The 27,631-nt window shown below is 43.0% G+C and overlaps 1 protein-coding gene across 1 annotated transcript in view; it reads left to right on the top strand.

Annotated features, from left to right (window-relative positions):
* Positions 1–295: 295 nt before the first annotated feature.
* The window catches only part of LOC120065909, a 43,382-nt gene continuing 16,046 nt past the window's right edge, over positions 296–27,631 (top strand). The window contains exons 1-2 of the mRNA XM_039016953.1: positions 296–786; positions 1,296–1,565. Of these exons, the coding sequence (XP_038872881.1) occupies positions 605–786; positions 1,296–1,565 (452 nt within the window). The 5' untranslated portion in view covers positions 296–604. The remainder of the gene's footprint in view (positions 787–1,295; positions 1,566–27,631) is intronic.

Genomic DNA, 27,631 nt, shown 5'->3' with positions numbered 1-27,631 from the left:
AAAAGGTCCAATCTTCACAATGAATGGTCATTTTGTTCGATATTTTTTTTTTTTATAGCATAACACGACACATTTTGTAAACGGCTTGTGTCATGAGTTTCGACTCCTTCAACTTTCGACGAAACAGTTGATGTAATTACTCACACTAGATGTACATGTATCTAGTCAAGGTGGGTTTCATTGTAATCCTCTGTTTGTTAGTAACACAACCATACATGATGGTTATTTCTACGGGACATATTGACCGAAAAGAACTGATTTGAACACACCAAACAAAGACCTCATTGAGCGCCTATGACATGACCAGTGCTTCTTTGATTGACTGTATTTTGGCCCAATGACCACTGATCGTCTTGAAATCTAGTTTGGTAGAGAGCCAATGAGCCGAGGTAAACAACAATATCTAATGGTTATATCTGGGAAGACCCGGTCTTGAACGAAAGTCACGCGTTACGCAGACATTCGCCATTGAAATTTCTACCCGAAGGAGCCACGTTGTTTGCGCTAACATTCGCCATTGAAATTTCTACCCCGAGGAGCCACGTTGTTTGCGCGTTAGCAGTATTGAGTCAAGATCATTTTCCTCTATATTATTGAAATAATTATGGCGAGTAAATCTGGAAAATCAAAGGCAAAGTCCAGCTATACAGATCTACATGCAATTATTGATGAGATTGCTAGAGAAAGTGACACAGATTTACAAGAAGATGTATCAGATTGTGTGTCAAGTTTGGACTCCCAATTTGAGGACATGTTTTTGTATGGAAAAGATGCAATTCTCGATTGGTAAGTAACTCTCATGCTGTTGTTTGAAAATAATACCAAAATGATTTTGTTTCACTACTCAATATATAATCTGTGTGTCTGTATATATGAGATATTTTACATTTATTTGATCTAAACATGGAATAGAACCACAGATCCCCAAAATGATTTTGTTTCACTACTCAATATATAATCTGTGTGTCTGTATATATGAGATATTTTACATTTATTTGATCTAAACATGGAATAGAACCACAGATCCCCAAAATGATTTTGTTTCACTACTCAATATATAATCTGTGTGTCTGTATATATGAGATATTTTACATTTATTTGATCTAAACATGGAATAGAACCACAGATCCCCAAAATGATTTTGTTTCACTACTCAATATATAATCTGTGTGTCTGTATATATGAGATATTTTACATTTATTTGATCTAAACATGGAATAGAACCACAGATCCCCAAAATGATTTTGTTTCACTACTCAATATATAATCTGTGTGTCTGTGTCTTTATTTCACAGTCCCTCCGATTCTGATTGGGAGCCCCCACTGCCAAGTTGCCCATCCCCCAGGGGAGCTTGTTCATTTAGCCGGACCCCTGCTGTCTCCGGCTCCACATCTACCCCCGCCCTGCCAGGTGTGACAAAGAAGCGGCGGTGGGGAAGAGATACACCTGCAATCAGAGAGGAGGAGGGTCGTTGGCACTCTGTGCTGGAGGAGGATGTGGCGCCTCCACATCCATTATTCAGACCAAAGAGGCCATTAGGCCCAAAGCTGGATATGACATCTAAGTATAGCCCCATGCAGCTTTTCCAGCTGTTTTTCACCTCATCTGTTGTTGATTCCCTGGTGTTGAACACTAACAAGTATGGTGCTAAGAAGCAGGCAGGCAAGAAAGAGGGATGGAAGCCCATTTCCATGTCAGATCTTTTTTGTTTCCTGTCAATGGTCATTTACATGGGTATTGTGAAGTTGAAAACCCTGAAAGACTACTGGAAAACTGCTCCCCTCTATCAACTGCCTTTACAAGACATTTTTCTATCACTTCATTGACATTGCTGTGGTGAATTCCTTCATCCTCCAGAAGGAAATGGCTAAGAGCCGTGGACAGCCCCACATCTCACAGCTAGCCTTCCGAGAGCTGCTCATCCAGGAGCTTGCTTGCTACAGCAAGTCTACTGCAGCACCTTCTGGCCCCTCTACCTCTGCTGTTCACCTGCCCAGATTCATCTCTGCAGGCATGAATGTGCCTCAGGGAAAAAAGGGCACCGTGGGGAGACGTCGTTGTGCCCTTTGTCACAGGAAATGCCCTATCACCTGCACCACCTGTTCAGTAACCCTCTGCTTTACAGCAGAAAGAGACTGCTATTGGGCATGGCATCAGCAGAACAATATTATGTAGAGGACTGAGGGTCTTCACAATATTGTATATTATACTTTGAATGTGTGTAAATAGTTACCCTTGTTATTTTATTTTTTTTCAAATTTTCAAATTTTTATATTATTATTATTATTTTTTGTTGGGGTGTGTGTTAGAATAGCATTTTAGTATTTTGTATATAGTCATTTAGTTCAAAATGTATCACTGTACCAATTTGGCCATTTGGGTACATTTGGGCAACTTGTGTGGGACACCTGGGTGACTACATGCTCAATGTCATGTAGCTCACTCGTTCCTGAAGATATCGTTTTGAAACTTTTTTCTAATACTGTTGCCATCTTATGTTCTGCATCAGAATTATCCCCAGCATCATATCTGAATGTTTGCCTGTTCTTGTTCAGTTGAAAGATGATGCAACAACAATAAAAACAAAAAACGTATGTTTATTTCCTTGTATTTTCTTCTACCAGATCTATTGTGTTATATTCTCCTACATTCAATTCACATTTCCACAAATTTCAGAGTGTTTCCTTTCAAATGATACCAAGAATATGCCTATCCTTGCCTCTGGGGCTGAGCTACAGACAGTTAGATTTGGGTATGTCTTCAGGCGGAAATTGAGAGAAGGGGGGGGGTATCCCAAAGAAGTTAAGACTGAGACTCTCTCCAATACAACCCAACATTGCAGAGTTATGTGCATCCTTTCAAGCACACCCTTCTCATTAACCTGTGGTGAGTTATTCACAATTTTCAATAAACAAATAACATTTTATTTGAAAGATGGTTAAATAAAGAGCAAAAATATTGATTATTTGTTACGGTTCTCGATGGTGGTAGGAAGCGTAGACCAAAGCGCAGCGTGGGAAGTGTTCATGATTCGTTTATTCAAAAAACACTCAAACAAAATAACAAAAGCGAAAACGAAAGCGCACAGTTCTGTAAGGCTAAGAAACTATACAGAAAACAAGATCCTACAAAACCCAAAAGGAAAATGACAACTTATATATGATCCCTAATCAGGGACAATGATAGACAGCTGCCCCTGATTGGGAATCAACCACACCAACATAGAAATAAGGAAACTAGAATGCCCACCCTAGTCACACCCTGACCTAACCAAAATAGAGAATAAAAATCTCTCTACGGCCAGGGCGTGACAGCTCCGGCCTGGGGACCGTCGCCGGATGCTCCGGCCTGGGGACCATCGCCGCGGGCTCCAGACTGGGGACCGTCGCCGCGGGCTCCGGACTGGGGACCGTTGCCGCGGGCTCCGGACTGGGTACCGTCATCCGCGGGCTTCGGACTGGGGAGCTTTGCCGCGGGCTCCGGACTGGGGACCGTCGCCGCAGGCTCCGGACTGGGGACCGTCGCCGGAGGCTCCGGACAGGGGACCGTCGCCGGAGGCTCCAGACCGCGGATCAACACTGGAGGCTTCATGCCATGGATCATCACTGCAGGCTTTGTGCCATGGATCATCACTGCAGGCTCCGGGCCATGGATCATCACTGGAGGCTCTGGGCCATGGATCAACACTGGAGGCTTCGTGCCATGGATCATCACTGCAGGCTTTGTGCCATGGATCATCACTTCAGGCTCCGGGCCATGGATCATCACTGGAGGCTCCGGGCCATGGATCTTCACTGGAGGCTCCAGGCCATGGATCATCACTGGAGGCTTCGTGCCATGGATCATCACTGGAGGCTTCGTGCCATGGAGCCGGAACAGGTCTCACCGGACTGAAGAGACGTACTGGAGGCCTGGTACGTGGAGCTGCCACCACGCGTCCTGGCTGGATACCCACTTTAGCTCGGTGAGTGTGGAGAGCTGGCACAGGACGCACTGGGCTATGAAGGCGCACTGGGCTATGAGCCGGCGCAGGATATACTGGGCCGTGGAGGCGCACTGGAGGTCTGGAGCGTAGCGCTGGCACAACGCGTCCTGGCTGAATACACCCTGTAGCACGGCAGGTGCGGGGAGCTGGAACAGGCCACACTGGGTTGTGCTGGCAAACTGGGGATACCGTGCATAGAGCTGGCTCAGGATATCCTGGGCCGAAGAGACGCACCGGAGACCAGGAGCGCTGAGCCGGCACAATCCGTCCTGGCTGAATGCCCACTCTAGGAAGGCAACTGCGGGGAGCTGGAACAGAGCGCACCGGGCTGTGAATGCACACTGGAGACACGGTGCCTGACCGGTCACACGCTCTCCACGGTAAGCACAGGGAGTTGGCTCAGGTCTAAACCCTGTAAATAGCCTCGTTATTGTTATGTAATCTTCTCATGTTACATTTTCATTTTATTTATTTATTTTCACTTAGTTTATTTGGTAAATATTTTCTCTATTTCTTGAACTGCATTGTTGGTTAACTTCTTATGGCTGCAGCCCGACGTCGGTACACTTATGACAACAGCCAGCTCAAAGTGCAGGGCGCGAAATTCAAAAGATATATTTTTTTAAATATTTAACTTTCACACATTAACAAGTCCAATACAGCATATGAAAGGTACACATCTTGTGAATCCAGCCAACATGTCCGATTTTTAAAATGTTTTACAGGGAAGACACAATGTATGTAAATCTATTAGCTAACCACGTAGCAAAAGACACCACTTTTTTTACTCCAACAGTTTTTTACTCCATCAGTAGCTATCACAAATTCGACCAAATAAAGATATAAATAGCCACTAACCAAGAAACAACTTCATCAGATGACAGTCTGATAACATATTTATTGTATAGCATATGTTTTGTTAGAAAAATGTGCATATTTCAGGTATAAATCATAGTTTACATTGCAGCTACAGTCAGAAATTGCACCGAAAGCAGCCATAAAACTTAGACACCAACGTCAAATACCTAATTACTCATCATAAAACATTTCTGAAAAATACATAGTGTACAGCAAATGAAAGACAGGCATCTTGTTTTACAGCGGAAAAAAAATGTAGCGTTATATTAGCTTAGCACAATAGCCAGAAACACTTGGGCGCCGGCGACTACGGCAGATATATGAAATAACATCATAAAATGGGTCTTACTTTTGCTGATCTTTCATCAGAATGTTGGACAAGGTGTCCTTTGTCCAGAACAGTCGTTGTTTGGATTCAGAACGGACACTTTCCCTCTTCATTTAGCAAGCGCGCTAGCCGGGTGGCACGACACTCTCCATGTCAACAAACGGAAGAGAACGGAACACGGCAAAACTCCCGAAAAAATTTCAATAATCTGATGAAACCATATTGAAAAAACATACTTTACGATGATATGGTGACATGTATCAAATAAAATCAAAGCCGGAGATTGTAGTCGCCTATAACGGCAGCGAAACAAAAGGCAATCCCACCGTCCAGCTCGCGCCCTTCAGAGTACCGAAAATGGTGGACACGTCATTCCAAGATGATGTGTTCCATCTCAGACCAAGATAATCAACTCATTTCTTCTCTCACAGCCTCTTGACACCCAGAGGAAGGTGTATGACGTGCATGTATACTAATAGGTCTTGTGCCCATGTATAGGCAGGAAGAAGAACAGAGCATCGATTTCAGACATTCCACTTCCTGGTCAGGAAATGTGCTGCAGAATGAGTTCTGTTTCACTCAGAGAAATAATTCAAACGGTTTTAGAAACTAGAGAGTGTTTTCTATCCAATAGTAATAATAATATGCATATTGTACGAGCAAGAATTGAGTACGAGGCCATTTGAAATGGGCACATTTTATCTGGCTACTCAATACTGCCCCTTGCAGCCCAAACAGGTTAAAGGATTGTAAGTAAGCATTTCATGGTAAGGCCTACACACCTGTTGTATTCGCCGCATGTGACAAATAACATTTGACTTGATTTGAAGACTTTTCTTTATTTTTACTATTTTCTACAATGTAAATTAATAGTAACGACAATAAAACTATGAAATAACACATATAGAATCATGTAGTAAAAAAGTGTTAAACAAATCAAAATATATTTTATATTTGAGATTCTTCAAAGTAGCCACTGTTTGCCTTGATGACAGCTTTGCACAATCTTGGCATTCTCTCAACCAACTTCATGAGGTAGTCAACTGGAATGGATTTCAATTAACAGGTGTGCCTTGTTCAAAGTTAATTTGTGGAATTGATTTCCTTCTTAATGCATTTGAGCCAATAAGTTGTGCTGTAGCAAGGAAGGGGTGTTTAATAGATGAAAGACCAAGTCCATATTATGGCAAGAACAGCTCAAATAAGCAAAGAGAAACGACAGTCCATCATTACTTGAAGAAATGAAGGTCAGTCAATCTGAAAAATGTCAAGAACATTGAATGTTTCGTCAAGTGCATTCGCAAAAATTATCAAGCGCTATGACGAAACTGGCTCTCATGAGGACCACCACAAGAAAGGAAGACCCAGAGTTACCTCTGCTGCAGTGGATAAGTTCATTAGAGTTAATTGCACCTCAGATTTCAGCCCAAATAAATGCTTCACAAAGCTCAAGTAACAGACACATCTCAACATCAACTGTTCAGATGAGACCTTCATGAATCAGGCTTTCAATGTAGAATTGCTGCAAAGAAACCACTACTAAAGGACACCAATAATAAGAAGGGACTTGCTTGGGCCAAGAAACACGAGCAATGGACATTAGACCAGTGGAAATCTGTCCTTCGGTTTGATGAGTCCAAATTTGAGATTTTTTACTCTAACCGCCCTGTCTTTATTAGATGCCGAGTAGGTGAACAGATGATCTCCACATGTGTGGTTCCCACTGCGAAGCATGGAGGAGGTGTGTTGGTGTGAGGGTTGCTTTGCTGGTGGCATTGTCAGGGATTTATTTAGAATTCCCGGCACACTTAACCAGCATGGCTATCAAATCAAATTTAATTGGTCACATACACATGCGAGTGTAGCAAAATGCTTGTGCTTCTAGTGCCGACAATGCAGTAATATCTAACAAGTAATCTAACAAATTGACAACAACTGCCTTATACACACAAATGTAAAGGGATGAATTAGAATACGTACATATACATATATGGATGAGCGATGGCTGTGCAACATAGGCAAGATGCAGTAGATGGTATAGAATACAGTATATACATGAGATGATTAATGTTGGATATGTAAACAGTGGCGTTATTTAAAGTGAATAGTGATACCTTTATTAAGTCCATTTATTAAAGTGGCCAGAGATTTGAGTCTGTATGTTGGCAGCAGCTTCTCTATGTTAGTGATGGCTGTTTAATAGTCTGATGGCCTTGAGATAGAAGCTGTTTTTCAGTCTCTCAGTCCCAGCTTTGATGCACCTGTACTGACAACGCCTTCTGGATGATAGCGGGGTGAACAGGCAGTGGCTCGGGTGGATGTTGATGTTGATGATCTTTTTGGCCTTCCTGTGACATTGGGTGCTGTAGGTGTCCTGGAGGGCAAGTAGTTTGCCCTCGGTGATGCGTTATGCAGACCGCACTACCCTCTGGAGAGCCTTGCGGTTGAGGGCGGTGCAGTTGCCGTACTAGGTGATGATACAGCCCGACAGGATGCTCTCGATTGTTTTAAGTGACAAGACAAATTTCTTTAGCCTCCTGAGGTTGAAGAGAGGCTTTTGCGCTTTTGCGCCTTCTTCACTACACTGTCTGTGTGGGTGGACCATTTCAGTTTGTCCGTGATGTGTACGCCGAGGAACTTAAAACTTTCCACTTTCTCCACTACTGTGCCGTCGATGTGGATGGCGGGGTGCTCCCTCTGCTGTTTCCTGAAGTCCACGATCATCTCCTTTGTTTTGTTGACTTTGAGTGAGAGGTTATTTTCCTGACACCACACTCTAAGGGCTCTCACCTCCTCCCTGTAGGCCATCTCACCGTTGTTGGTAATCAAGCCTACCGCTGCATTCTGCAGCAATACTCCATCCCATCTGGTTTGCACCAGTAGGACTATCATTTGTTTTTCAACAGGACAATGACGCAACACACCTCCAGGTTGGGCTATTTGGCTATTTGACCAAGAAGGAGAGTGATGGAGTACAGCATCAGATGACCTTGCCTCCACAATCACCTGACCTCAACCCAATTGAGATGGTTTGGTATGAGTTGGACCGCAGAGTGAACAAAAAGCAGCCAACAAGTGCTCAGCATACGTGGGAACTCTTTCAAGACTGTTGGAAAATCATTCCTCATGAAGCTGGTTGAGAGAATGCCAAGAGTGTGCAAAGCTGTCATCAAGTCAATGGGTGGCTACTTTGAAGAATATTAGAATAAAAAACATGAGCTGGCGCACACCCAGAAAAATGTGTTTGTGTGGAGGTGCTGACTTAAGGCGAATAAACTATAAATTAAATAAATTATCAAAATAAATAGAGTCGCACACTCCATATATAAACTCCCAGTAATGTATTGGGTATTTACTAACATTTCGGCATCACTTAGCCTTCTCAGGGTCACCCTGAATGGAGTGTGCGACTCTCTTTATTTTGATAGTTAATACTTTGAAGAATATAACATATATTTTGATTTGTTCAACACTTTTTTGCTAACTGCATGATTCCATATATACTATTTCATAGTTTTGATGTCTTCACTATTATTCTACAATGTAAAAAAATTGAGTAGGTGTGTCCAAACCTTTGACTGGTACTGTATATTTGAACTTGCCTGGAAGCAGCATTTTTGCCCCGGTCATATGCATCATTGGCCTAAATATCTAACTTGAAATACCCTTATGAAGTGTTTATGAATGCCCTAAAGTTCATTGAAAGTGTGACCGTCAGTACTGTATCTGACACCCTGAACAAGTGCGGTATTTTCTGGAGAGCTTTTGAACTGACTACTTGTGTTTCATTCTTGCAAACATAGTGGTGAACTACCTTGACACTTTGTTGAAAAGCTACACTGCAATCCATCATATACTGTACATAGAAAAAAAAGGCAATGAAAGAGAGTTACAGTATCTCAAGAAGACTACAATAACGTACTGTATAATGCAAGTGATGGTAGTTCACAAAAAAAAACAAGTGCAAGTAAATTATATTAGATTTTCTATATTGATAAAAAAAGATGTAGCTGTCCACATTTGTTCACAATTTTGAATTTGTCACCACTCTATCTACTAGTTTCAGAGTGGAATGCATGGGTGGATGGCACTTCATACCCATGCCGAACTTTGCAAATGTCGTCTGATGGCAGAAAGATAGGGGTGCAGAGGGCAAGAGGGCCACCATAAATCAACATCTATCCAAGCTGTCACATTTACTTTGGAATGATGACTCTCCAGCACCTAGAAGCCAGAAAGACTACAGACCTTATAAGACTCCACCAACTCCTCGACAGTGGGTATGATTGCATGTTTCATATAACCATATACTGCGGTTGGAGGAGCAAAGTCAATTTCGTTTTCTCTCTCTCTATTTCTCCGTAGCCACACTGTATGAAATGGACTTCTGGTGACTTTGAAACATCAGGAGCGGTATTGTGAGAGGGGAAATTGGAGCTGTGCTGAATGGTTGGCAGACCATCTTTTTATACCTGAAATACAAAGATTAGATGTCTTGGAGGGTAAATGGGAAGGAAAGGGTCCAACTTCATCATAGTTCCCTGCCAGCTGCTACTGGTGGGGCCAAGGGGCAAACATGTGGAGAGTGTGAGGCTGTATTATCACCAATGGGAGAGACTGGCTCCACCAAAGGGCACTATAATCAACATACTGTAAGGATGAGTGTGTGCGTAAGAAACGAGAAGCTGTAGGGGCATTGCTGGTGATTCCCAATGTCCCATATTTTAATTTCATGAAGTTTCTGCTTTACATAAAGTCTTTGATTTATAAAATAGTTAGTTTTTTTGTTACTGAGTTTTCTGCATACATACTTGTAATGACATGCTGATCTCCTGAAGTCTTACCAGTCCATTGGTCTTAAACAGTATGTTAACTTTATTCATGAATGTATTCAGTGTGTCTATAGTTCATGGTTGTGATGGTGACTGAAGCAATGGTGACTGAAGCAAAGCATTGTCTCACGAACCTCCCTTTCAAAAGCACATCATCGGTGAAGGTGCCTAGAAGGCCAGCATCCCGGATTCGCCTCTTCACTGTTGACGTTGAGACTGGTGTTTTGCGGGTACTATTTAATGAAGCTGCCGGTAGAGGACTTGTGAGGCGTCTGAAGTCCACAAGCAAATGAAAAAGTTGAGAGGAGGAGAGCGCATAGACAGTTGCGAGAATCAATTATATATCAAACGAGGAAAGTGATCATGGTGTTCTAATGTGGCTGTTATGAAAGTGAACTGTGTTTGCGTGTGTGTCAGGAGTGTATTCGTTTTGCCGATTCTGTTGAAAAACGTTTCTTAAACAGAAGCAAAAGGAATGAAACGGGGATAAACATACTTGAATTTGTCTAATAGAAACTCTAATTTTCAACTGTTGGACTAATGATTACACCCTAAATTGTAGTGTGTAGTCATTGCAAAAGTGTGCAAGGCGGTATTGAACGTGTCTCTGTCTGTCACCTTGATTACTCAAAATTCTCTCGACCTGTGTGCACCTACGTTGTAAACTTTCATTCATAGGCTAGGTTGTAGCAACCTCATGATGGGTACAGGAAAAATACGAGTATCATGTAGTTGCCTAAACCTATCGATGTCACATTGAGCTGGGTGAATGGAATATGAATGACAGTCATCCAATTTGCTGTAATAGAAATAAGGCCATGCTCATTAAAACAGCACTGACCGCCACTGAAAGTGACCCTTATGTTTATCTATGGACAACTATTGAAGTACTCACACAGTGTCCTAGATACTATTTGCAGCATACATACATTTATTAAACTGACGCACCAGTATAGACAGCCCGTAGCAAACCACCTGAAGTACAAAGCAGGGTGTGTAAAGCTACAATGTTAGCACTTTATTTTATTGTACAGAACATTTACCTCCTTGCTCACCTCCTCCATTGGCCTGTATCTGTATCACACTCACAGCCTATCACCTCTGCTGCATCTCATAAGGCACTGTTCCATCACTGCAGAGTGTTTCTCTCAGGTCTCGTTTTACACAGTGACAGCATTTGGCCCAGGATGCCTGACGAGGGCAGGAACACGCCAATTCTCCAGCTACAGTAGGTGAGTGACAGATATGGAGCCTGGCAACCCAGAAACATTTTAATAACATGTAGGATGGCTAGAGATTCCCCACACATTCATTGCTTCATATGGACAGAACATGCCCATAATTTGAGGAAGACCGTGATGAGAAAGTCTGAGTTGGTTGATTAGTACAAACATGCTACTGTAGCTGGCCAAACAAAACAGACATAAAGCTTCATTGAATTGTGACAGAGGTAGAGACCAGCAGTAGAGACTCTTAACTTCAGGCCCTATAACCCACTGTCTCTATAGGGGAAAGTGATTCACCCTAGGGTTTTGGCTTTTGGCTGAGCTTCAGGAAATAAACAGCTGTTCTTATCCAAACTCTGCAACGCTTCTGTTCACCAATACCCCATTATCTAAATTCCCATCCACCATTTTACAATACACACGGGTCAAGCTTTCATTTAGAGTGCGAGTAGACTGCCATCATTATAAGATGAATGATCCAATAAGCTATTTTGCTAATACAAATTAAAACTGAATCCCGTTGAGTCTGGGTAACACACACAAGGTGCAAAGGATTGGCATTTTCACAGAGTTAGTTATTTTAAAACTGTAGGAGTAAAACACAATAATAAAAATAAATAAAAATATTTTTCTAGTTGGAAAAATGTGAGTGATCTGGATGATTTAGTGACCTACATGTTATTCCTGTTTGAGTGGAAGTTGATTGGTCAGAGTTCTGTCATTAATTCTTCAACACTGCCTCCTCGGTTGTGATTGGAAAACCAGTTTGGCATCACTCGTTTAGCTTACCACAGAGTGCAGTCAGTCAGTCAGGCAGTGAGGCTAGCTATCGAGGCCCCAGCTCTTTGTCATGCAGAATTAGCGGCAGACTGTTTAATGTCTTTAGGATTATGATGATGTGAATGGTAATTACAATGATGGCGATGATGATTAAAGAGATGATGCCTCTAAGGTAAAATAAAATGAGACGGAAAAGAGAGAGGGCTCGACCAGATTAGTTTCTAAATGATCCACTGTTCACCATTGGAATATCAGACTCCTAAAGACTAGTGATTAGCTTTGGCCTGATCAAGCATTCTAAACATGTTCAGACTAAAACATTCTACATTAATTTAAAGACATAATGCATTCCTCTTCACCTAATCTCCACTCTTAGTATGCATTTGTCATAGGGGATGCCATTTCACTTACCATTATCACTGGGCATGGTGTTTCAGGTGCATCCTAAAACAGAGAAAACCAGTAATGTTGGTGACAACCATGCTTGGTATGTTGTTCACGCACGCAGACTGCCGGTGACCTTAACAGCATCATATTCCTGTAGCTGCTGAACGGGCTGATTTGTCTGGCTCTGAAGGTGTCCCTAATTGCAGTCATTATGTCCACCTCAGAACTATAGGCCTAATTGAGCCAGCAGTGAGCTAATGCTTTCCCAATGAAGGGGTGGCAGCGGGTGGGAGGGGAAGGACGTTTCGGTGGAGGTTTTCCGTACTTTGTGAATGAGCATGGGGAGGGCAGAACAATGGTGAGATTTAATGGCACACCTGCTGCCAAACAGCTTGTTCATCTTTCTGTTGGTGAAATGTCAATTTGACAGCCACCAGGGCTGCAGCGCAGAGCGCGGCTGGAAAGGGAGGGACCTAATGGTGTCCAGCCTGCAGGGCCTAATGAGCAGAAGGAAATGGCCCCTGACCTTGGCCCGTATCCACAAAGCATCTCAGAAAAGGTCCTAGGAATCTTGTTAAAACCTGTTTTAAGACAAAAAAAAACTCCCAGCTCGGAGTAGTTTTAGGATGATGTTAAGACACTGAACAGACAATCTCTGAGCCAGGAGTAAAATCACCTCATAAAAGTTCATGTCAGCTGGTAATCACGACACTTTGAGGTTCCGCAAAATAAAGATATTTATTGTTGCGAAAAATGGGGAATAACCAATCGCCAGATGTGAACTCTATATAGCACCCTTCAGACGACAGTGAATGTGACTGAACATCAAATGTTGCATAATGTTGGTAAAAAGTTGTATATAATTTTCACCTGACCTGACGATCACATGCCTACTCTTAATTATTGCCTAATTTGTTGGCATGCATAACCCTTTTTTATAAAATGTTGATAATTGTTACAAGTGGAATTTTCACAATATTATCGTTATCAACACACTCGACGTCACTCCCATTTGACAACTCGAAATCGCTTAGGCACAGTAGGCATCAAGTCACTTGGCGATAAGGTTGCATAAAACGCTGCATACAACGTTTCGAAAGGTCTATAATTTTCAGCGAACACAATCAAAGTTAACATGAGCACTAGAGATGCCATTATTTGCACAATTTATAGGCTTGCCCAATTTAGTTGCTAACTTGAAATAACATGTAGGTACTAAAATAATCGAAAGAAAAACATGTTCATTTATTAGCCTAGTGGTATTTAGTCATACCATGTAAAATATGCCTCATGAAATTGTCAAAAGTGCAAGAGATACTGTTACATGTAGGTTTAGATTTTGTATCGATTGATGAAATATCTAAACATTATTTTAACAACCCAAAAGCAATTGCATGTGACACAGGAATCACTGACTCTCTGCATTTTTCTATTATCAACACACCTGATGGAAACACTTAACTGATTAGCACAGCTCATGAGGTGTCCTAACTATCTGTCGACTAGGAGTGATTCTCATGACTAAAGAGGCTTCATGCATAGCTTTTATTTTTACCCACAAGAGTAGGAGCAAAATGTCTCTATTCTCAGCATTTACGACCAATGCTCTACTTGGAAACGTTTTGTGGATATGGGCCCAGGCCTGAGAGCAGGGACATAAAGGACTCACACTGGGCTTCCTGATCACCCACTGCTACTCTGACATCATATTGACATGGATTGAATTCAGGTTAACTATGGGTTCATGTTCTATAGCTGTCACCATTGTCCTTACTCACCATTTCCCATTTTTATTGGCATGTTAGTTCATCCAGCAGCTAGCTGGGAATGGTATGGCACAAATATTTCTGACTTTAGAGTGTGTTATGTGCATCTTGTTAAAAGCCCAGTGTGATGAGATATTCCTGGGATTTTAGTCTGTTTTGGTGGGATGGAATTTTGGTCTGTCTGGTGACATCAATCAATCAAGTTTATTTTATATAGCCCTTCGTACATCAGCTAATATCTCGAAGTGCTGTACAGAAACCCAGCCTAAAACCCCAAACAGCAAGCAATGCAGGTGTAGAAGCACGGTGGCTAGGAAAAACTCCCTAGAAAGGCCAAAACCTAGGAAGAAACCTAGAGAGGAACCAGGCTATGAGGGGTGGCCAGTCCTCTTCTGGCTGTGCCAGGTGGAGATTATAACAGAACATGGCCAAGATGTTCAAAATGTTCATAAATGACAAGCATGGTCAAATAATAATCAGGAATAAATGTCAGTTGGCTTTTCATAGCCGATCATTAAGAGTTGAAAACAGCAGGTCTGGGACAGGTAGGGGTTCCATAACTGCAGGCAGAACAGTTGAAACTGGAACAGCAGCAAGGCCAGGTGGACTGGGGACAGCAAGGAGTCATCATGCCCAGTAGTCCTGACGTATGGTCCTAGGGCTCAGGTCCTCGGAGAGAGAGAAAGAAAGAGAGAAGGAGAGAATTAGAGAGAGCATACTTAAATTCACACAGGACACTGGATAAGACAGGAGAAGTACTCCAGATATAACCAACTGGCCCTAGCCCCCCGACACAAACTACTGCAGCATAAATACTGGAGGCTGAGACAGGAGGGGCCAGGAGACACTGTGGCCCCATCCGATGATACCCCCGGACAGGGCCAAACAGGAAGGAAATAACCCCACCCACTTTGCCAAAGCACAGCCCCCGCACCACTAGAGGGATATCTTCAGCCACCAACTTACAATCCTGAGACAAGGCCGAGTATAGCCCACAAAGATCTCCACCACAGCACAAACCAAGGGGGGGTGCCAACCCAGACCAATAACCCAGACATAGACCAATAAGAAAGAGTTCTAAACCTCGTTGCCAATAACTGCTTGTTCTCAGTTTTCCCCTCCCCACACAAACCACTCCCAGACAGTCCTATCAAAATACTTGCTTGAGAAATTGCTCTTTGCTAACAAGGTATTTTGTTTCTGTTTTACCAATGTAATTTAAAAAATTATCATCATACAGGTTGCCTAATTGTTATCCAGAAATGATTTGATATTTAGACAAATACAGCTGCATTGAACCTTTAACCTTGTGTAAGTAATATACGTATATTCACTTCCTTTAGTTACTATTTCTACAGTCAGTGTACTGCTAACACCTTTATTTACCATCATAATTTCAGCATGTCTCCCCTGTCTAGCAGTTTTACTTTACAACCTGTAGTTTTGTCTTCAGCCAAGTCTGACTTCTCTGACTTACTTTAATAGTCAAAAATTAACTCATATTCCTCCTCATGCTTTCAACTCCACCAATCCATAGCAATTTCCCTTAGCCTCATCGTCCCCCATTTTAAGACACCGCTGCAGTGGATAGCCGCCGTCTTGCAGGCTCCTGACCAGTTCTGCTATTATGTGCAGTTGAAGTCGGAAGTTGACATACACCTTAGCCAAATACATTCAAAATCAGTTTTTCACAATTCCTGACATTTATTCCCACTAAAAATTCCCTGTTTTAGGTCAGTTAGGACCACCACTTTATTTTAGGAATGTGAAATGTCAGAAAAATAGTAGAGATTATGATTTATTTCAGCTTTTATTTCTTTCATCACATTCCCAGTGGGTCAGAAGTTTACATACACTCAATTAGTATTTGGTAGCATTGCCTTTAAATTGTTTATCTTGGGTCAAACGTTTTGGGTAGACTTCCACAAGCTTCCCACAATAAGTTGGGTGAATTTTGGCTCATTCTTCCTGACAGAGCTGGTGTAACTGAGTCAGTTTTATAGGCCTCCTTGCTCGCACACGCTTTTTCAGTTCTGCCCACAAATGTTCTATAGGATTGAGGTCAGGGCATTGAGATGGCCACTCTAATACCTTGACTTTGTTGTCCTTAAGCCATTTTGCCACAACTTTGGAAGTACGCTTGGGGTCATTGTCCATTTGGAAGACCCATTATCACACCAAGCTTTAACTTCCTGACTGATGTCTTGAGATGTTGCTTTAATATATCCACATAATTATCCCTCCTCATGATGCCATCTATTTTGTGAAGTGCACCAGTCCCTCCTGCAGCAAAGCACCCCCACAACATGATGCTGCCACCCCCGTGCTTCACAGTTGGGATGGTGTTCTTCGGCTTGCAAGCCTCCCCCTTTATCCTCCAAACATAACAATGGTCATTATGGCCAAACAGTTCTATTTTTTGTTTCATCAGACCAGAGGACATTTCTCAAAAAAATACAATCTTTGTCCCCATGTGCAGTAGTCTGGCTTTTGTATGGCGGTTTTGGAGCAGTGGCTTCTTCCTTGCTGAGCGGTCTTTCAGGTTATGTCGATATAGGACTCGTTTTACTGTGGATAGAGATACTTTTGTACCTGTTTCCTCCCGGAATCTTCACATGGTCCTTTGCTGTTGTTCTGGGATTGATTTGCACTTTTTGCACCAAAGCACGTTTATCTCTAGGAGACAGAACGCGTCTCCTTCCGGTATGAATGCTGTGTGGTCCCATGGTGTTTATACTTGCGTACTATTGTTTGTACAGATGAACGTGGTACCTTCAGGCATTTGGAAATTGCTCCCAAGGATGAAGCAGCCTTGTGGAGGTCTACAATTCTTTGGGGGGCTGATTTCTTTTGATTTTCCCATGATGTCAAACAAAGAGGCACTGAGTTTGAAGGTAGGCCTTGAAATACATCCACAGGTACACCTTAAATTGACTCAAATTATGTCAATTAGCCTATCAGAAGCTTCTAAAGCCATGATATCATTTTATGGAATTTTCCAAGCTGTTTAAAGGCACAGTCAACTTAGTGTATGTAAACTTCTGACCCACTGGAATTGTGATACAGTGAATTAAGTGAAATAATCTGTCTGTAAACAATTGTTGGAAACATTTATTGTGTCATGCACACAGTAGATGTCCTAACCGACTTGCCAAAACTATAGTTTGTTACGAAGAAATTTGTGGAGTGGTTGAAAAACGAGTTTTAATGACTCCAACCTAAGTTTATGCAAACTTCCGACTTCAGCTATATATTTATTTACACTGATTTAAACTTTTTTTGTTCATAATGTCTCCGCCATAATTTCCAATGATGAAAAACAGCTTCTGGACATCAGAACACCGATTAATAACCTTGATTTGGCTGAAGATTTCTACTTAAGCTGCAGACCTTGCTATTTACCAAGATATTTTTCGATGCTGCCATTAAGAACACACTCAATGAGCTGTATAGGGCCATAAGCAAACAAGCAAATGCACATTCAGAGGCGGCTTCTCTCGTAACCAGTGATTATAAAGCAGAGAAACTGAAATCTGTTTTACCAAATTTTTACCAGCATGTCACCTGTGCAACTAGAGGCGACAAAACTCTACATCACCTTTACTCTACACACAGAAACGCATACTGTACAAGGCCCTCCCTTGCCCCTTTGACAAATCTTACAATAACCGATCCTCCTGCTTCCTGCTTACGAGCAAAAACTCAAATAGGAAGTACCAGTGATGCGCTCAATACGGAAGTGGTCCAATGAAGCGGATGCTAAGCGACAGATCTGTTTCGCTAGCACAGACTGGAATATGTTCATCCAATAACATTGAGGAGTTACCATATAACTCACCGACTTCATTATATAAGTGCACCAACGATGTTGTCCCCACAGTGATCGTACGTACTAGGGATGCAGTGGGCCCACAGTTCGGTATGTATCACGGTTTGTGGGCCACGGTATCTTTATATTTAAGAAAGTGTGCACTTGTATGACTCTCAACAGGTTTGCAACACGTAGCTCTTCATCTCCCAATCTAGTATACAGCGAACCGTCACAGTGAGGTAGCTTTGAGTTGCTCTGGAGGTCCAACTATCTGTGGAGAGAGCTAGATAGGGTGTCTTTGTCAATTCGTATTCAATTTCTCTCCGTGATGATTCATAGTTTGGAAATTACTTTGCTGCTGAAATGTGTGCGAGAGGGGACATTGTAACGTGGTTACATTTTTTCATTAGGTAACGGAATTCAGAGTCAGTAACCACCGACTAGGGCTGCAAATCTTTGGCTTTGAATACTCCCACTGCTTTCATTATTTCATTATGTTTTTCTGAATTTGTCGCAAATTGTTGTTGGAAGGCAGCCGCGAGAGATTGTTGTGTTTTCGCTAACAAGTGGACTCTCCTTGCTCAAACTCCACCTGCAAGGGATACGGCCGGGTAATGGCGAGTTAAATGACACATCTGTCACACCCTGATCTGTTTCACCTGTCCTTGTTATTGTCTCCACCCCCTCCAGGTGTTGCTTGTTTTCCCCAGTGTATTTATCCCTGTGTTTCCTGTCTCTCTGTGCTAGTTCGTCTTGTATGTCCAAGTCAACCAGCTGTTTTTCCCGTTATATCTCCTTCTTCTAGTCCTCCCGGTTTTGACTCTTGCCTATTTCTGTACCCGCCTGCCTGACCATTCTGCCTGCCTTGACCTCGAGCCTGCCTGCCACTCTGTACCTCCTGGACTCTAATCTGGTTTTGACCTTTTGCCTGTCCACGACCATTCCCTTGCCTACTCCTTTTTGGATTATTAAACATCTAAGACTCCAACCACCTGCCTCCTGTGTCTGCATCTGGGTCTCACCTTGAGTTATGATAACATCATGTTAGAAGTGTTTCCACTCGAGTAGCCGGGTCTTCTTACCCTCGTCATCGTATTGAATTCCATCGTATTCATTCCAGGCGCCGACAGAGATGGCCGCCTCGCTTCGCGTTCCTAGGAAACTATGCAGTATTTTGTTTCGCCCTCTCCCGCCCTCCCTTCGCAAAAGCTGATTTTCATTTTGTTGCTTCCAGCCTGTAGACAAAAACTAAAACAGGAAGCTCGCGCGCACAGGTCTGTTCAACACTGGTCCGACCAATCTGATTCCACGCTTCAAGATTGCTTCGATCACGTGGACTGGGATATGTTCCGCATTGCGTCAAACAACAACATTGACGAATACGCTGATTCGGTGAGCGAGTTTATTAGCAAGTGCATCGGCGATGTCGTACCCACACCAACTATTAAAACATTCCCAAACCAGAAAATGTGGATTGACGGCAGCATTCGCGCGAAACTAAAAGCGCAAACCACTGCTTTTAATCAGGGCAAGGTGACCTTAAACATGCCTGAATACAAACAGTGTAGCTATTCCCTCCGCAAGGCAATCAAACAAGCTAAGCGTCAGTATAGAGACAAAGTAGAGTCGCATTTCAACGTTCAGACACAAGAAGTATGTGACAGGTTCTACAGTCAATCACGGATTACAAATAGAAAACCAGCCACGTCGCGGACCAGGATGTCTTGCTCCCAGACAGACTAAGCAACTTCTTTGCACGCTTTGAGGACAATACAGTCTCACTGACACGGCACGCTACCAAAACCTGCGGACTCTCCTTCACTGCAGCCGACGTGAGTAAAACATTTAAACGTGTTAACCCTCGCAAGGCTGCAGGCCCAAACGGCATCCCCAGCCGCGTCCTCATAGCATGCGCAGACCAGCTGGCTGGTGTGTTTACGGACATATTCAATCAATCCTTATCCCAGTCTGCTGTCTCCACATGCTTCAAGAGGGCCACCATTGTTCCTGTTCCCAAGAAAGCTAAGGTAACTGAGCTAAATGACTACCGTCATCATGAAGTGCTTTGAGAGACTAGTCAAGGACCATATCACCTCCACCCTACCTGACACCCTAGACCCACTCCAATTTGCTTACTGCCCCAATAGGTCCAAAGACGACGCAATTGCAACCACACTGCCCTAACCCATCTGGACAAGAGGAATATATATGTGAGAATGCTGTTCATCGACTAGAGTTCAGCATTTAACACCATAGTACCCTCCAAACTCGTCATCAAACTCGAGACCCTGGGTCTCGACCCCGCCCTGTGCAACTGGGTACTGAACTTCCTGACGGGGCGCCCCCAGGTGGTGAGGGTAGGTAACAACATCTCCACTCTGCTGATCCTCAACACTGGGGCCCCACAAGGGTGCGTTCTGAGCCCTCTCCTGTACTCCCTGTTCACCCACGACTGCGTGGCCATGCACGCCTCCAACTCAATCATCAAGTTTGCAGACGACACTATAGTGGTAGGCTTGATTACCAACAACGACGAGAAGGCCTACAGGGAGGAGGTGAGGGCCCTTGGAGTGTGGTGTCAGGAAAATAACCTCACACTCAACGTCAACAAAACAAAGGAGATGATCGTGAACTTCAGGAAACAGCAGAAGGAGCACCCCCCTATCCACATCGATCGGACAGTAGTGGAGAGGGTAGTAAGCTTTAAGTTCCTCGGCGAACACATCACGGACAAACTGAATTGGTCCACCCACACAGACAGTGTGGTGAAGAAGGCGCAGCAGCGCCTCTTCAACCTCAGGAAGCTGAATAAATTTGGCTTGTCACCAAAAGCACTCACAAACTTTTACAGACACACAATCGAGAGCATCCTGTCGGGCTGTATCACCGCCTGGAACGGCAAATGCTCCGCCCACATCCGTAAGGCTCTCCAGAGGGTAGTGAGGTCTGCACAGCGCATCACCGGGGGCAAACTACCTGCCCTCCAGGACACCTACACCACCCGATGTCACAGGAAGGCCATAAAGATCATCAAGGACAACAACCACCCGAGCCACTGCTTGTTCACCCCGCTATCATCCAGAAGGCGAGGTCAGTACAGGTGCATCAAAGCAGGGACCGAGAGACTGAAAAACAGCTTCTATCTCAAGGCCATCAGACTGTTAAACAGCCACCACTAACATTGACTGGCTGCTGCCAACATACTGACTCAAATCCAGCCACTTTAACAATGTAAAAATTGATGAAAAAATGTATCACTAGCTACTTTAAACAATGCCACTTCATATAATGTTTACATACCCTACATTACTCATCTCATATGTATATACTGTACTCGATACCATCTACTGCATCTTGCCTATGCCGTTCTGTACCATCACACATTCATATATTTTTATGTACATATTCTTCATTCCTTTACACTTGTGTGTATAAATTAGTTGTTGTGGAATTGTTAGGTTAGATTACTCGTTGGTTATTACTGCATTGTCGGAACTAGAAGCACAAGCATTTCGCTACACTCGCATTAGCATCTGCTAACCATGTGTATGTGAAAAATAAAATTTGATTTGGAATCCAAAATGTTCCCACACAGCGGATTTGAAAGACGGTGATGCCTCTTCAAATGTGCTTCTCTCTGTCTCGCTAGCGCTCGCCATTGGCACGTTGGAGCTGAGATAATATTTGTTTTTAGTTTCCCATCTCTTCATGGGGCCCGTTTAGGGAGGTTTCCTACTGAGATGACATTGCAAATTGTCCATTGGTTGTTTAAGGTGCCCAGTGAAATACCGGGCACGAGTCACTTCCTGTTGAATTTGCAGACGTGTTGCTGTGCGTTTTTTTGCTGTGCGTTTTGCTGCCAACTTTACTTTGCTAGCTGACAACTTTACGTTTTTTTTTTTTTTCTTTTTAATTACCGTTTATATTTTTAGTTTTTCCATCGCAACTTTTTTCCCTCATTCAACTTTTTCACTCCGGACGCTTTATCTGGACATGGTTCGTCAGCACCTTCAACAGCCGAAGCTAAGTAGTAACATTAACATGATGTCTTCTAATTGCAGTCGTTGTACTCATAATATACAGGAGAACGATCGCCTTACGGCGAGGATAGCTGTGCTACAAGCCCAGCTTCAGACGCAATCGTTAGGCAAGGGTAATTTCAGTGTAGGAAAGGAAGAAACAGCGTCTGTGCCACCAGTAAGTACAGATAGTAACGTTAGTATAAACCCCCCCGCACAGTCCCCGCAGCCGGACAACTTTCTCATGGCTTCTGGAGGGAAATGCTGTTGGAATGCTCAACTGGTGTCGCTCATTCAGCCGACAGAAACTTTCAACCGGTTCTCCCCATTATGTAGCGAGTCAGAGTCTGAGGCTGAGTCTTCTCTTGTCTCTACTCCTCCCGCTACGGGGTCTGAGACGCCGAAGGCTCCAATCATTAGCTCTGACAAATTGAAAACCCTAGTCATTGGCGACTCCATTACCCGCAGTATTAGACTTAAAACGAATCACCCAGCGATCATACACTGTTTACCAGGGGGCAGGGCTACCGACGTTAAGGCTAATCTAAAGATGGTGCTGGCTAAAGCTAAATCTGGCGAGTGTAGAGAGTATAGAGATATTGTTATCCACGTCGGCACCAACGATGTTAGGATGAAACAGTCAGAGGTCACCAAGTGCAACATAGCTTCAGCGAGTAAATCAGCTAGAAAGATGTGTCGGCATCGAGTAATTGTCTCTGGCCCCCTCCCAGTTAGGGGGAGTGACGAGCTCTACAGCAGAGTCTCAGCACTCAATCGCTGGTTGAAAACTGTTTTCTGCCCCTCCCAAAAGATAGAATTTGTAGATAATTGGCCCTCTTTCTGGGACTCACCCACAAACAGGACCAAGCCTGACCTGCTGAGGAGTGACGGACTCCATCCTAGCTGGAGGGGTGCTCTCATCTTATCTACCAACATAGATAGGGCTCTAACTCCTCTAGCCCCACAATGAAATAGGGTGCAGGCCAGGCAGCAGGCTGTTAGCCAACCTGCCAGCTTAGTGGAGTCTGCCAATAGCACAGTCAGTGTAGTCAGCTCAGCCATACCCATTGAGACTGTGTCTGTGCCTCGACCTAGGTTGGGCAAAACTAAACATGGCGGTGTTCGCCTTAGCAATCTTATTAGGATAAAGACCTCCTCCATTCCTGCCATTATTGAAAGAGATCGTGATACCTCACATCTCAAAATAGGGTTACTTAATGTTAGATCCCTCACTTCAAAGGCAGTCATAGTCAATGAACGAATCACTGATCATAATCTTGATGTGATTGGCCTGACTGAAACATGGCTTAAGCCTGATGAATTTACTGTGTTAAATGAGGCCTCACCTCCTGGTTACACTAGTGACCATATCCCCCGTGCATCCCGCAAAGGCGGAGGTGTTGCTAACATTTACGATAGCAAATTTCAATTTACAAAAAAAAAAATGACGTTTTCGTCTTTTGAGCTTCTAGTCATGAAATCTATGCAGCCTACTCAATCACTTTTTATAGCTACTGTTTACAGGCCTCCTGGGCCATATACAGCGTTCCTCTCTGAGTTCCCTGAATTCCTATCAGACCTTGTAGTCATAGCAGATCATATTCTAATTTTTGGTGATTTTAATATTCATATGGAGAAGTCCACAGACCCACTCCAAAAGTCTTTCGGAGCCATCATCGACTCAGTGGGTTTTGTCCAACATGTCTCTGGACCTACTCACTGCCACAGTCATACTCTGGACCTAGAAAGAGCTGCTTCCCGTGCTTGGCCCTCCTATGTTGAACATAATAAACAGCTCTCTATCCACCGGATGTGTACCAAACTCACTAAAAGTGGCAGTGATAAAGCCTCTCTTGAAAAAGCCAAACCTTGACCCGGAAAATATAAAAAACTATCGGCCTATATCGAATCTTCCATTCCTCTCAAAAATTTTAGAAAAAGCTGTTGCGCAGCAACTCACTGCCTTTCTGAAGACAAACAATGTATACGAAATGCTTCAGTCTGGTTTTAGACCCCATCATAGCACTGAGACTGCACTTGTGAAGGTGGTAAATGACCTTTTAATGGCGTCAGACCGAGGCTCTGCATCTGTCCTCGTGCTACTAGACCTTAGTGCTGCCTTTGACACCATCGATCACCACATTCTTTTGGAGAGACTGGAAACCCAAATTGGTCTACACGGACAAGTTCTGGCCTGGTTTAGATCTTACCTGTCGGAAAGATATCAGTTTGTCTCTGTGAATGGTTTGTCCTCTGACAAATCAACTGTACATTTCGGTGTTCCTCAAGGTTCCGTTTTAGGACCACTATTGTTTTCACTATATATTTTACCTCTTGGGGATGTTATTCGAAAACATAATGTTAACTTTCACTGCTATGCGGATGACACACAGCTGTACATTTCAATGAAACATGGTGAAGCCCCAAAATTGCCCTCGCTAGAAGCCTGTGTTTCAGACATAAGGAAGTGGATGGCTGAAAACTTTCTACTTTTAAACTCGGACAAAACAGAGATGCTTGTTCTAGGTCCCAAGAAACAAAGAGATCTTCTGTTAAATCTGACAATTCATCTTGATGGTTGTAAAGTCGTCTCAAATAAAACTGTGAAGGACCTCGGCGTTACTCTTGACCCTGATCTCTCTTTTGACGAACATATCAAGACTGTTTCAAGGACAGCTTTTTTCCATCTACGTAACGTTGCAAAAATCAGAAATTTTCTGTCCAAAAATGATGCAGAAAAATTAATCCATGCATTTGTTACTTCTAGGTTAGACTACTGCAATGCTCTACTTTCCGGCTACCCGGATAAAGCACTAAATAAACTTCAGTTAGTGCTAAATACGGCTGCTAGAATCCTGACTAGAACCAAGAAATTTGATCATATTACTCCAGTGCTAGCTTCCCTACACTGGCTTCCTGTTAACCTGTCTCGCCCCCCCGTTCCGCTAGCGGAACTCCTCCCACATTCCACTGAAAAGGCAGAGCGCGAAATTCAAAAAATATTTTTTTAGAAATATTTAACTTTCACACATTAACAAGTCCAATACAGCTAATGAAAGATACACATCTTGTGAATCCAGCCAACATGTCCGATTTTTTAAATGTTTTACAGGGAAAACACAATATATATTTATGTTAGCTCACCAACAAATAGAAAAAAGCACAGACATTTTTCACAGCACAGGTAGCAAAATCAAAATCAACCAAACTAACCTAGAACAAACCAAAGAAACCAAGAAACAACTTAATCAGATGACAGTCTTATAACATGTTATACAATAAATCTATGTTTTGTTCGAAAAATGTGCATATTTGAGCTATAAATCAGTTTTACATTACTGCTACCATCATAGCTACAGTCAGAAATAGCACGGGAGTAGCCAGAGTAAATACAGACACCAACGTCAACTACCTAATTACACATCATAAAACATTTCAGAAAAATATATGGTGGATAGCAAATGAAAGACAAAGATCTTGTGAATATAGCCAATATTTCCGATTTTTTAAATGTTTTACAGCGAAAACACCACGTATATTTATGTTAGCTCACCACCAAATACAAAAGACAGACAGACATTCTTCACAGCACCGGTAGCATGCAGGTAGCATGCACAAAGCCAACCTAACTAACCTAGAACCAACCTAACTAACCTAGAAACAACTCCCTCAGATGACAGTCCTATAACATGTTACACAATAAATCTATGTTTTGTTCAAAAAATGTGCATATTTGAGCTATAAATCAGTTTTACATTACTGCTACCATCATAGCTACAGTCAGAAATAGCACGGGAGTAGCCAGAGTAAATACAGACACCAACGTCAACTACCTAATTACTCATCATAAAACATTTCAGAGAAATATATGGTGGATAGCAAATGAAAGACAAAGATCTTGTGAATACAGCCAATATTTCCGATTTTTGAAGTGTTTTACAGCGAAAACACAATATATCGTTATATTAGCTTACTACAATAGCTATCACACAACAGCATTGATTCAAGGCAAACGGTAGCGATAGCACAGTTCGACAGATATATGAAATAGCATCCCAAATTGGGTCCTTATCTTTGTTGATCTTCCATCAGAATGTTGTACAAGGGGTCCTTTGTTCAGAACCGTCTTTGTTTGGATCCAGAACGAACTATTTCCCACTGGCCGTGCGGCGCTAACCTCTCCTTCTTGAACAAATTCCTCCAACGCATCACGTCTAAAGTCCCGAATAAATTTCAATAATATAATTAAACTATATTGAAAAAACATACTTTAGGATGATATTGTGACATGTATCAAATAAAATCGAAGCCGGAGATCATATTCACCTATAACGACGGTTTTCCAGGAGGCGATTCCAGGTCCAACTTCGCGCCTTCCAAAAAAAAATAATGGCGGACCTCTCACTCCAAGAGGTTGTATTCAATCCCAGAACGAGATAATCAAGTCATTTCTGCTCTCACTTCCGCATGACACCCAGGGGAAGGTGTATGACGTGTTTCTACAGTCATAAGTGACATGCCCTTTTATAAACAAGCTCTTGAAGAGAGACCTCGCTTTTGGAAATCTCACTTCCGGATAGGAAATGGGCTGTAAAAAGAGTTCTGTTTCACTTAGAGAAATAATTAGAACGGGTTTAGAAACTAGAGAGTGTTTTCTATCCAATATTAATAATAATATGCATATTGTACGAGCAAGAATTGAGTACGAGGCCGTTTAAATTGGATACGATTTTCCCCAAAAGTGAAAACAGCACCCCCTGTCCTTAAGAAGTTTTAAGGCAAGGGCTGATTTCAAGGTTTTACTGTTAACCTATAAAGCGTTACATGGGCTTGCTCCTACCTATCTTTCCGAGTTGGTCCTGCCGTACATACCAATACGTACGCTACGGTCACAAGACGCAGGCCTCCTAATTGTCCCTAGAATTTCTAAGCAAACAGCGGGAGGCAGGGCTTTCTCCTATAGATCTCCATTTTTATGGAACAGTCTGCCTACCCATGTGAGAGACGCAGACTCGGTCTCAACCTTTAAGTCTTTACTGAAGACTTATCTCTTCAGTAGGTCATATGATTGAGTGTAGTCTGGCCCAGGAGTGTGAAGGTGAACGGAAAGGCTCTGGAGCAACGAACCGCCCTTGCTGTCTCTGCCTGGCCGGTTCCCCTCTCTCCACTGGGATTCTCTGCCTCTAACCCTATTACAGGGGCTGAGTCACTGGCTTACTGGTGCTCTTTCATGCCGTCCCTAGGAGGGCTGCGTCACTTGAGTGGGTTGAGTTACTGACGTGATCTTCCTGTCTGGGTTGGCGCCCCCCCTTGGTTTGTGCTGTGGTGGAGATCTTTGTGGGCTATACTCGGCCTTGTCTCAGGATTGTAAGTTGGTGGTTGAAGATATCCCTCTAGTGGTGCGGGGGCTGTGCTTTGGCAAAGTGGGTGGGGTTATATCCTTCCTGTTTGGCCCTGTCCGGGGGTATCTTCGGATGGGGCCACAGTGTCTCCTGACCGCTCCTGTCTCAGCCTCCAGTATTTATGCTGCAGTAGTTTGTGTCGGGGGGCTAGGGTCAGTTGGTTATACCTGGAGTACTTCTCCTGTCTTATCCAGTGTCCTGTGTGAATTTAAGTATGCTCTCTCTAATTCTCTCGT

Source organism: Salvelinus namaycush, chromosome 21, assembly GCF_016432855.1.
Source record: "Salvelinus namaycush isolate Seneca chromosome 21, SaNama_1.0, whole genome shotgun sequence".
Lineage (NCBI taxonomy): Eukaryota > Metazoa > Chordata > Actinopteri > Salmoniformes > Salmonidae > Salvelinus > Salvelinus namaycush.
Note: the sequence above shows the minus strand (reverse complement) of the source record. Positions and strands in the feature narration are given on the sequence as shown.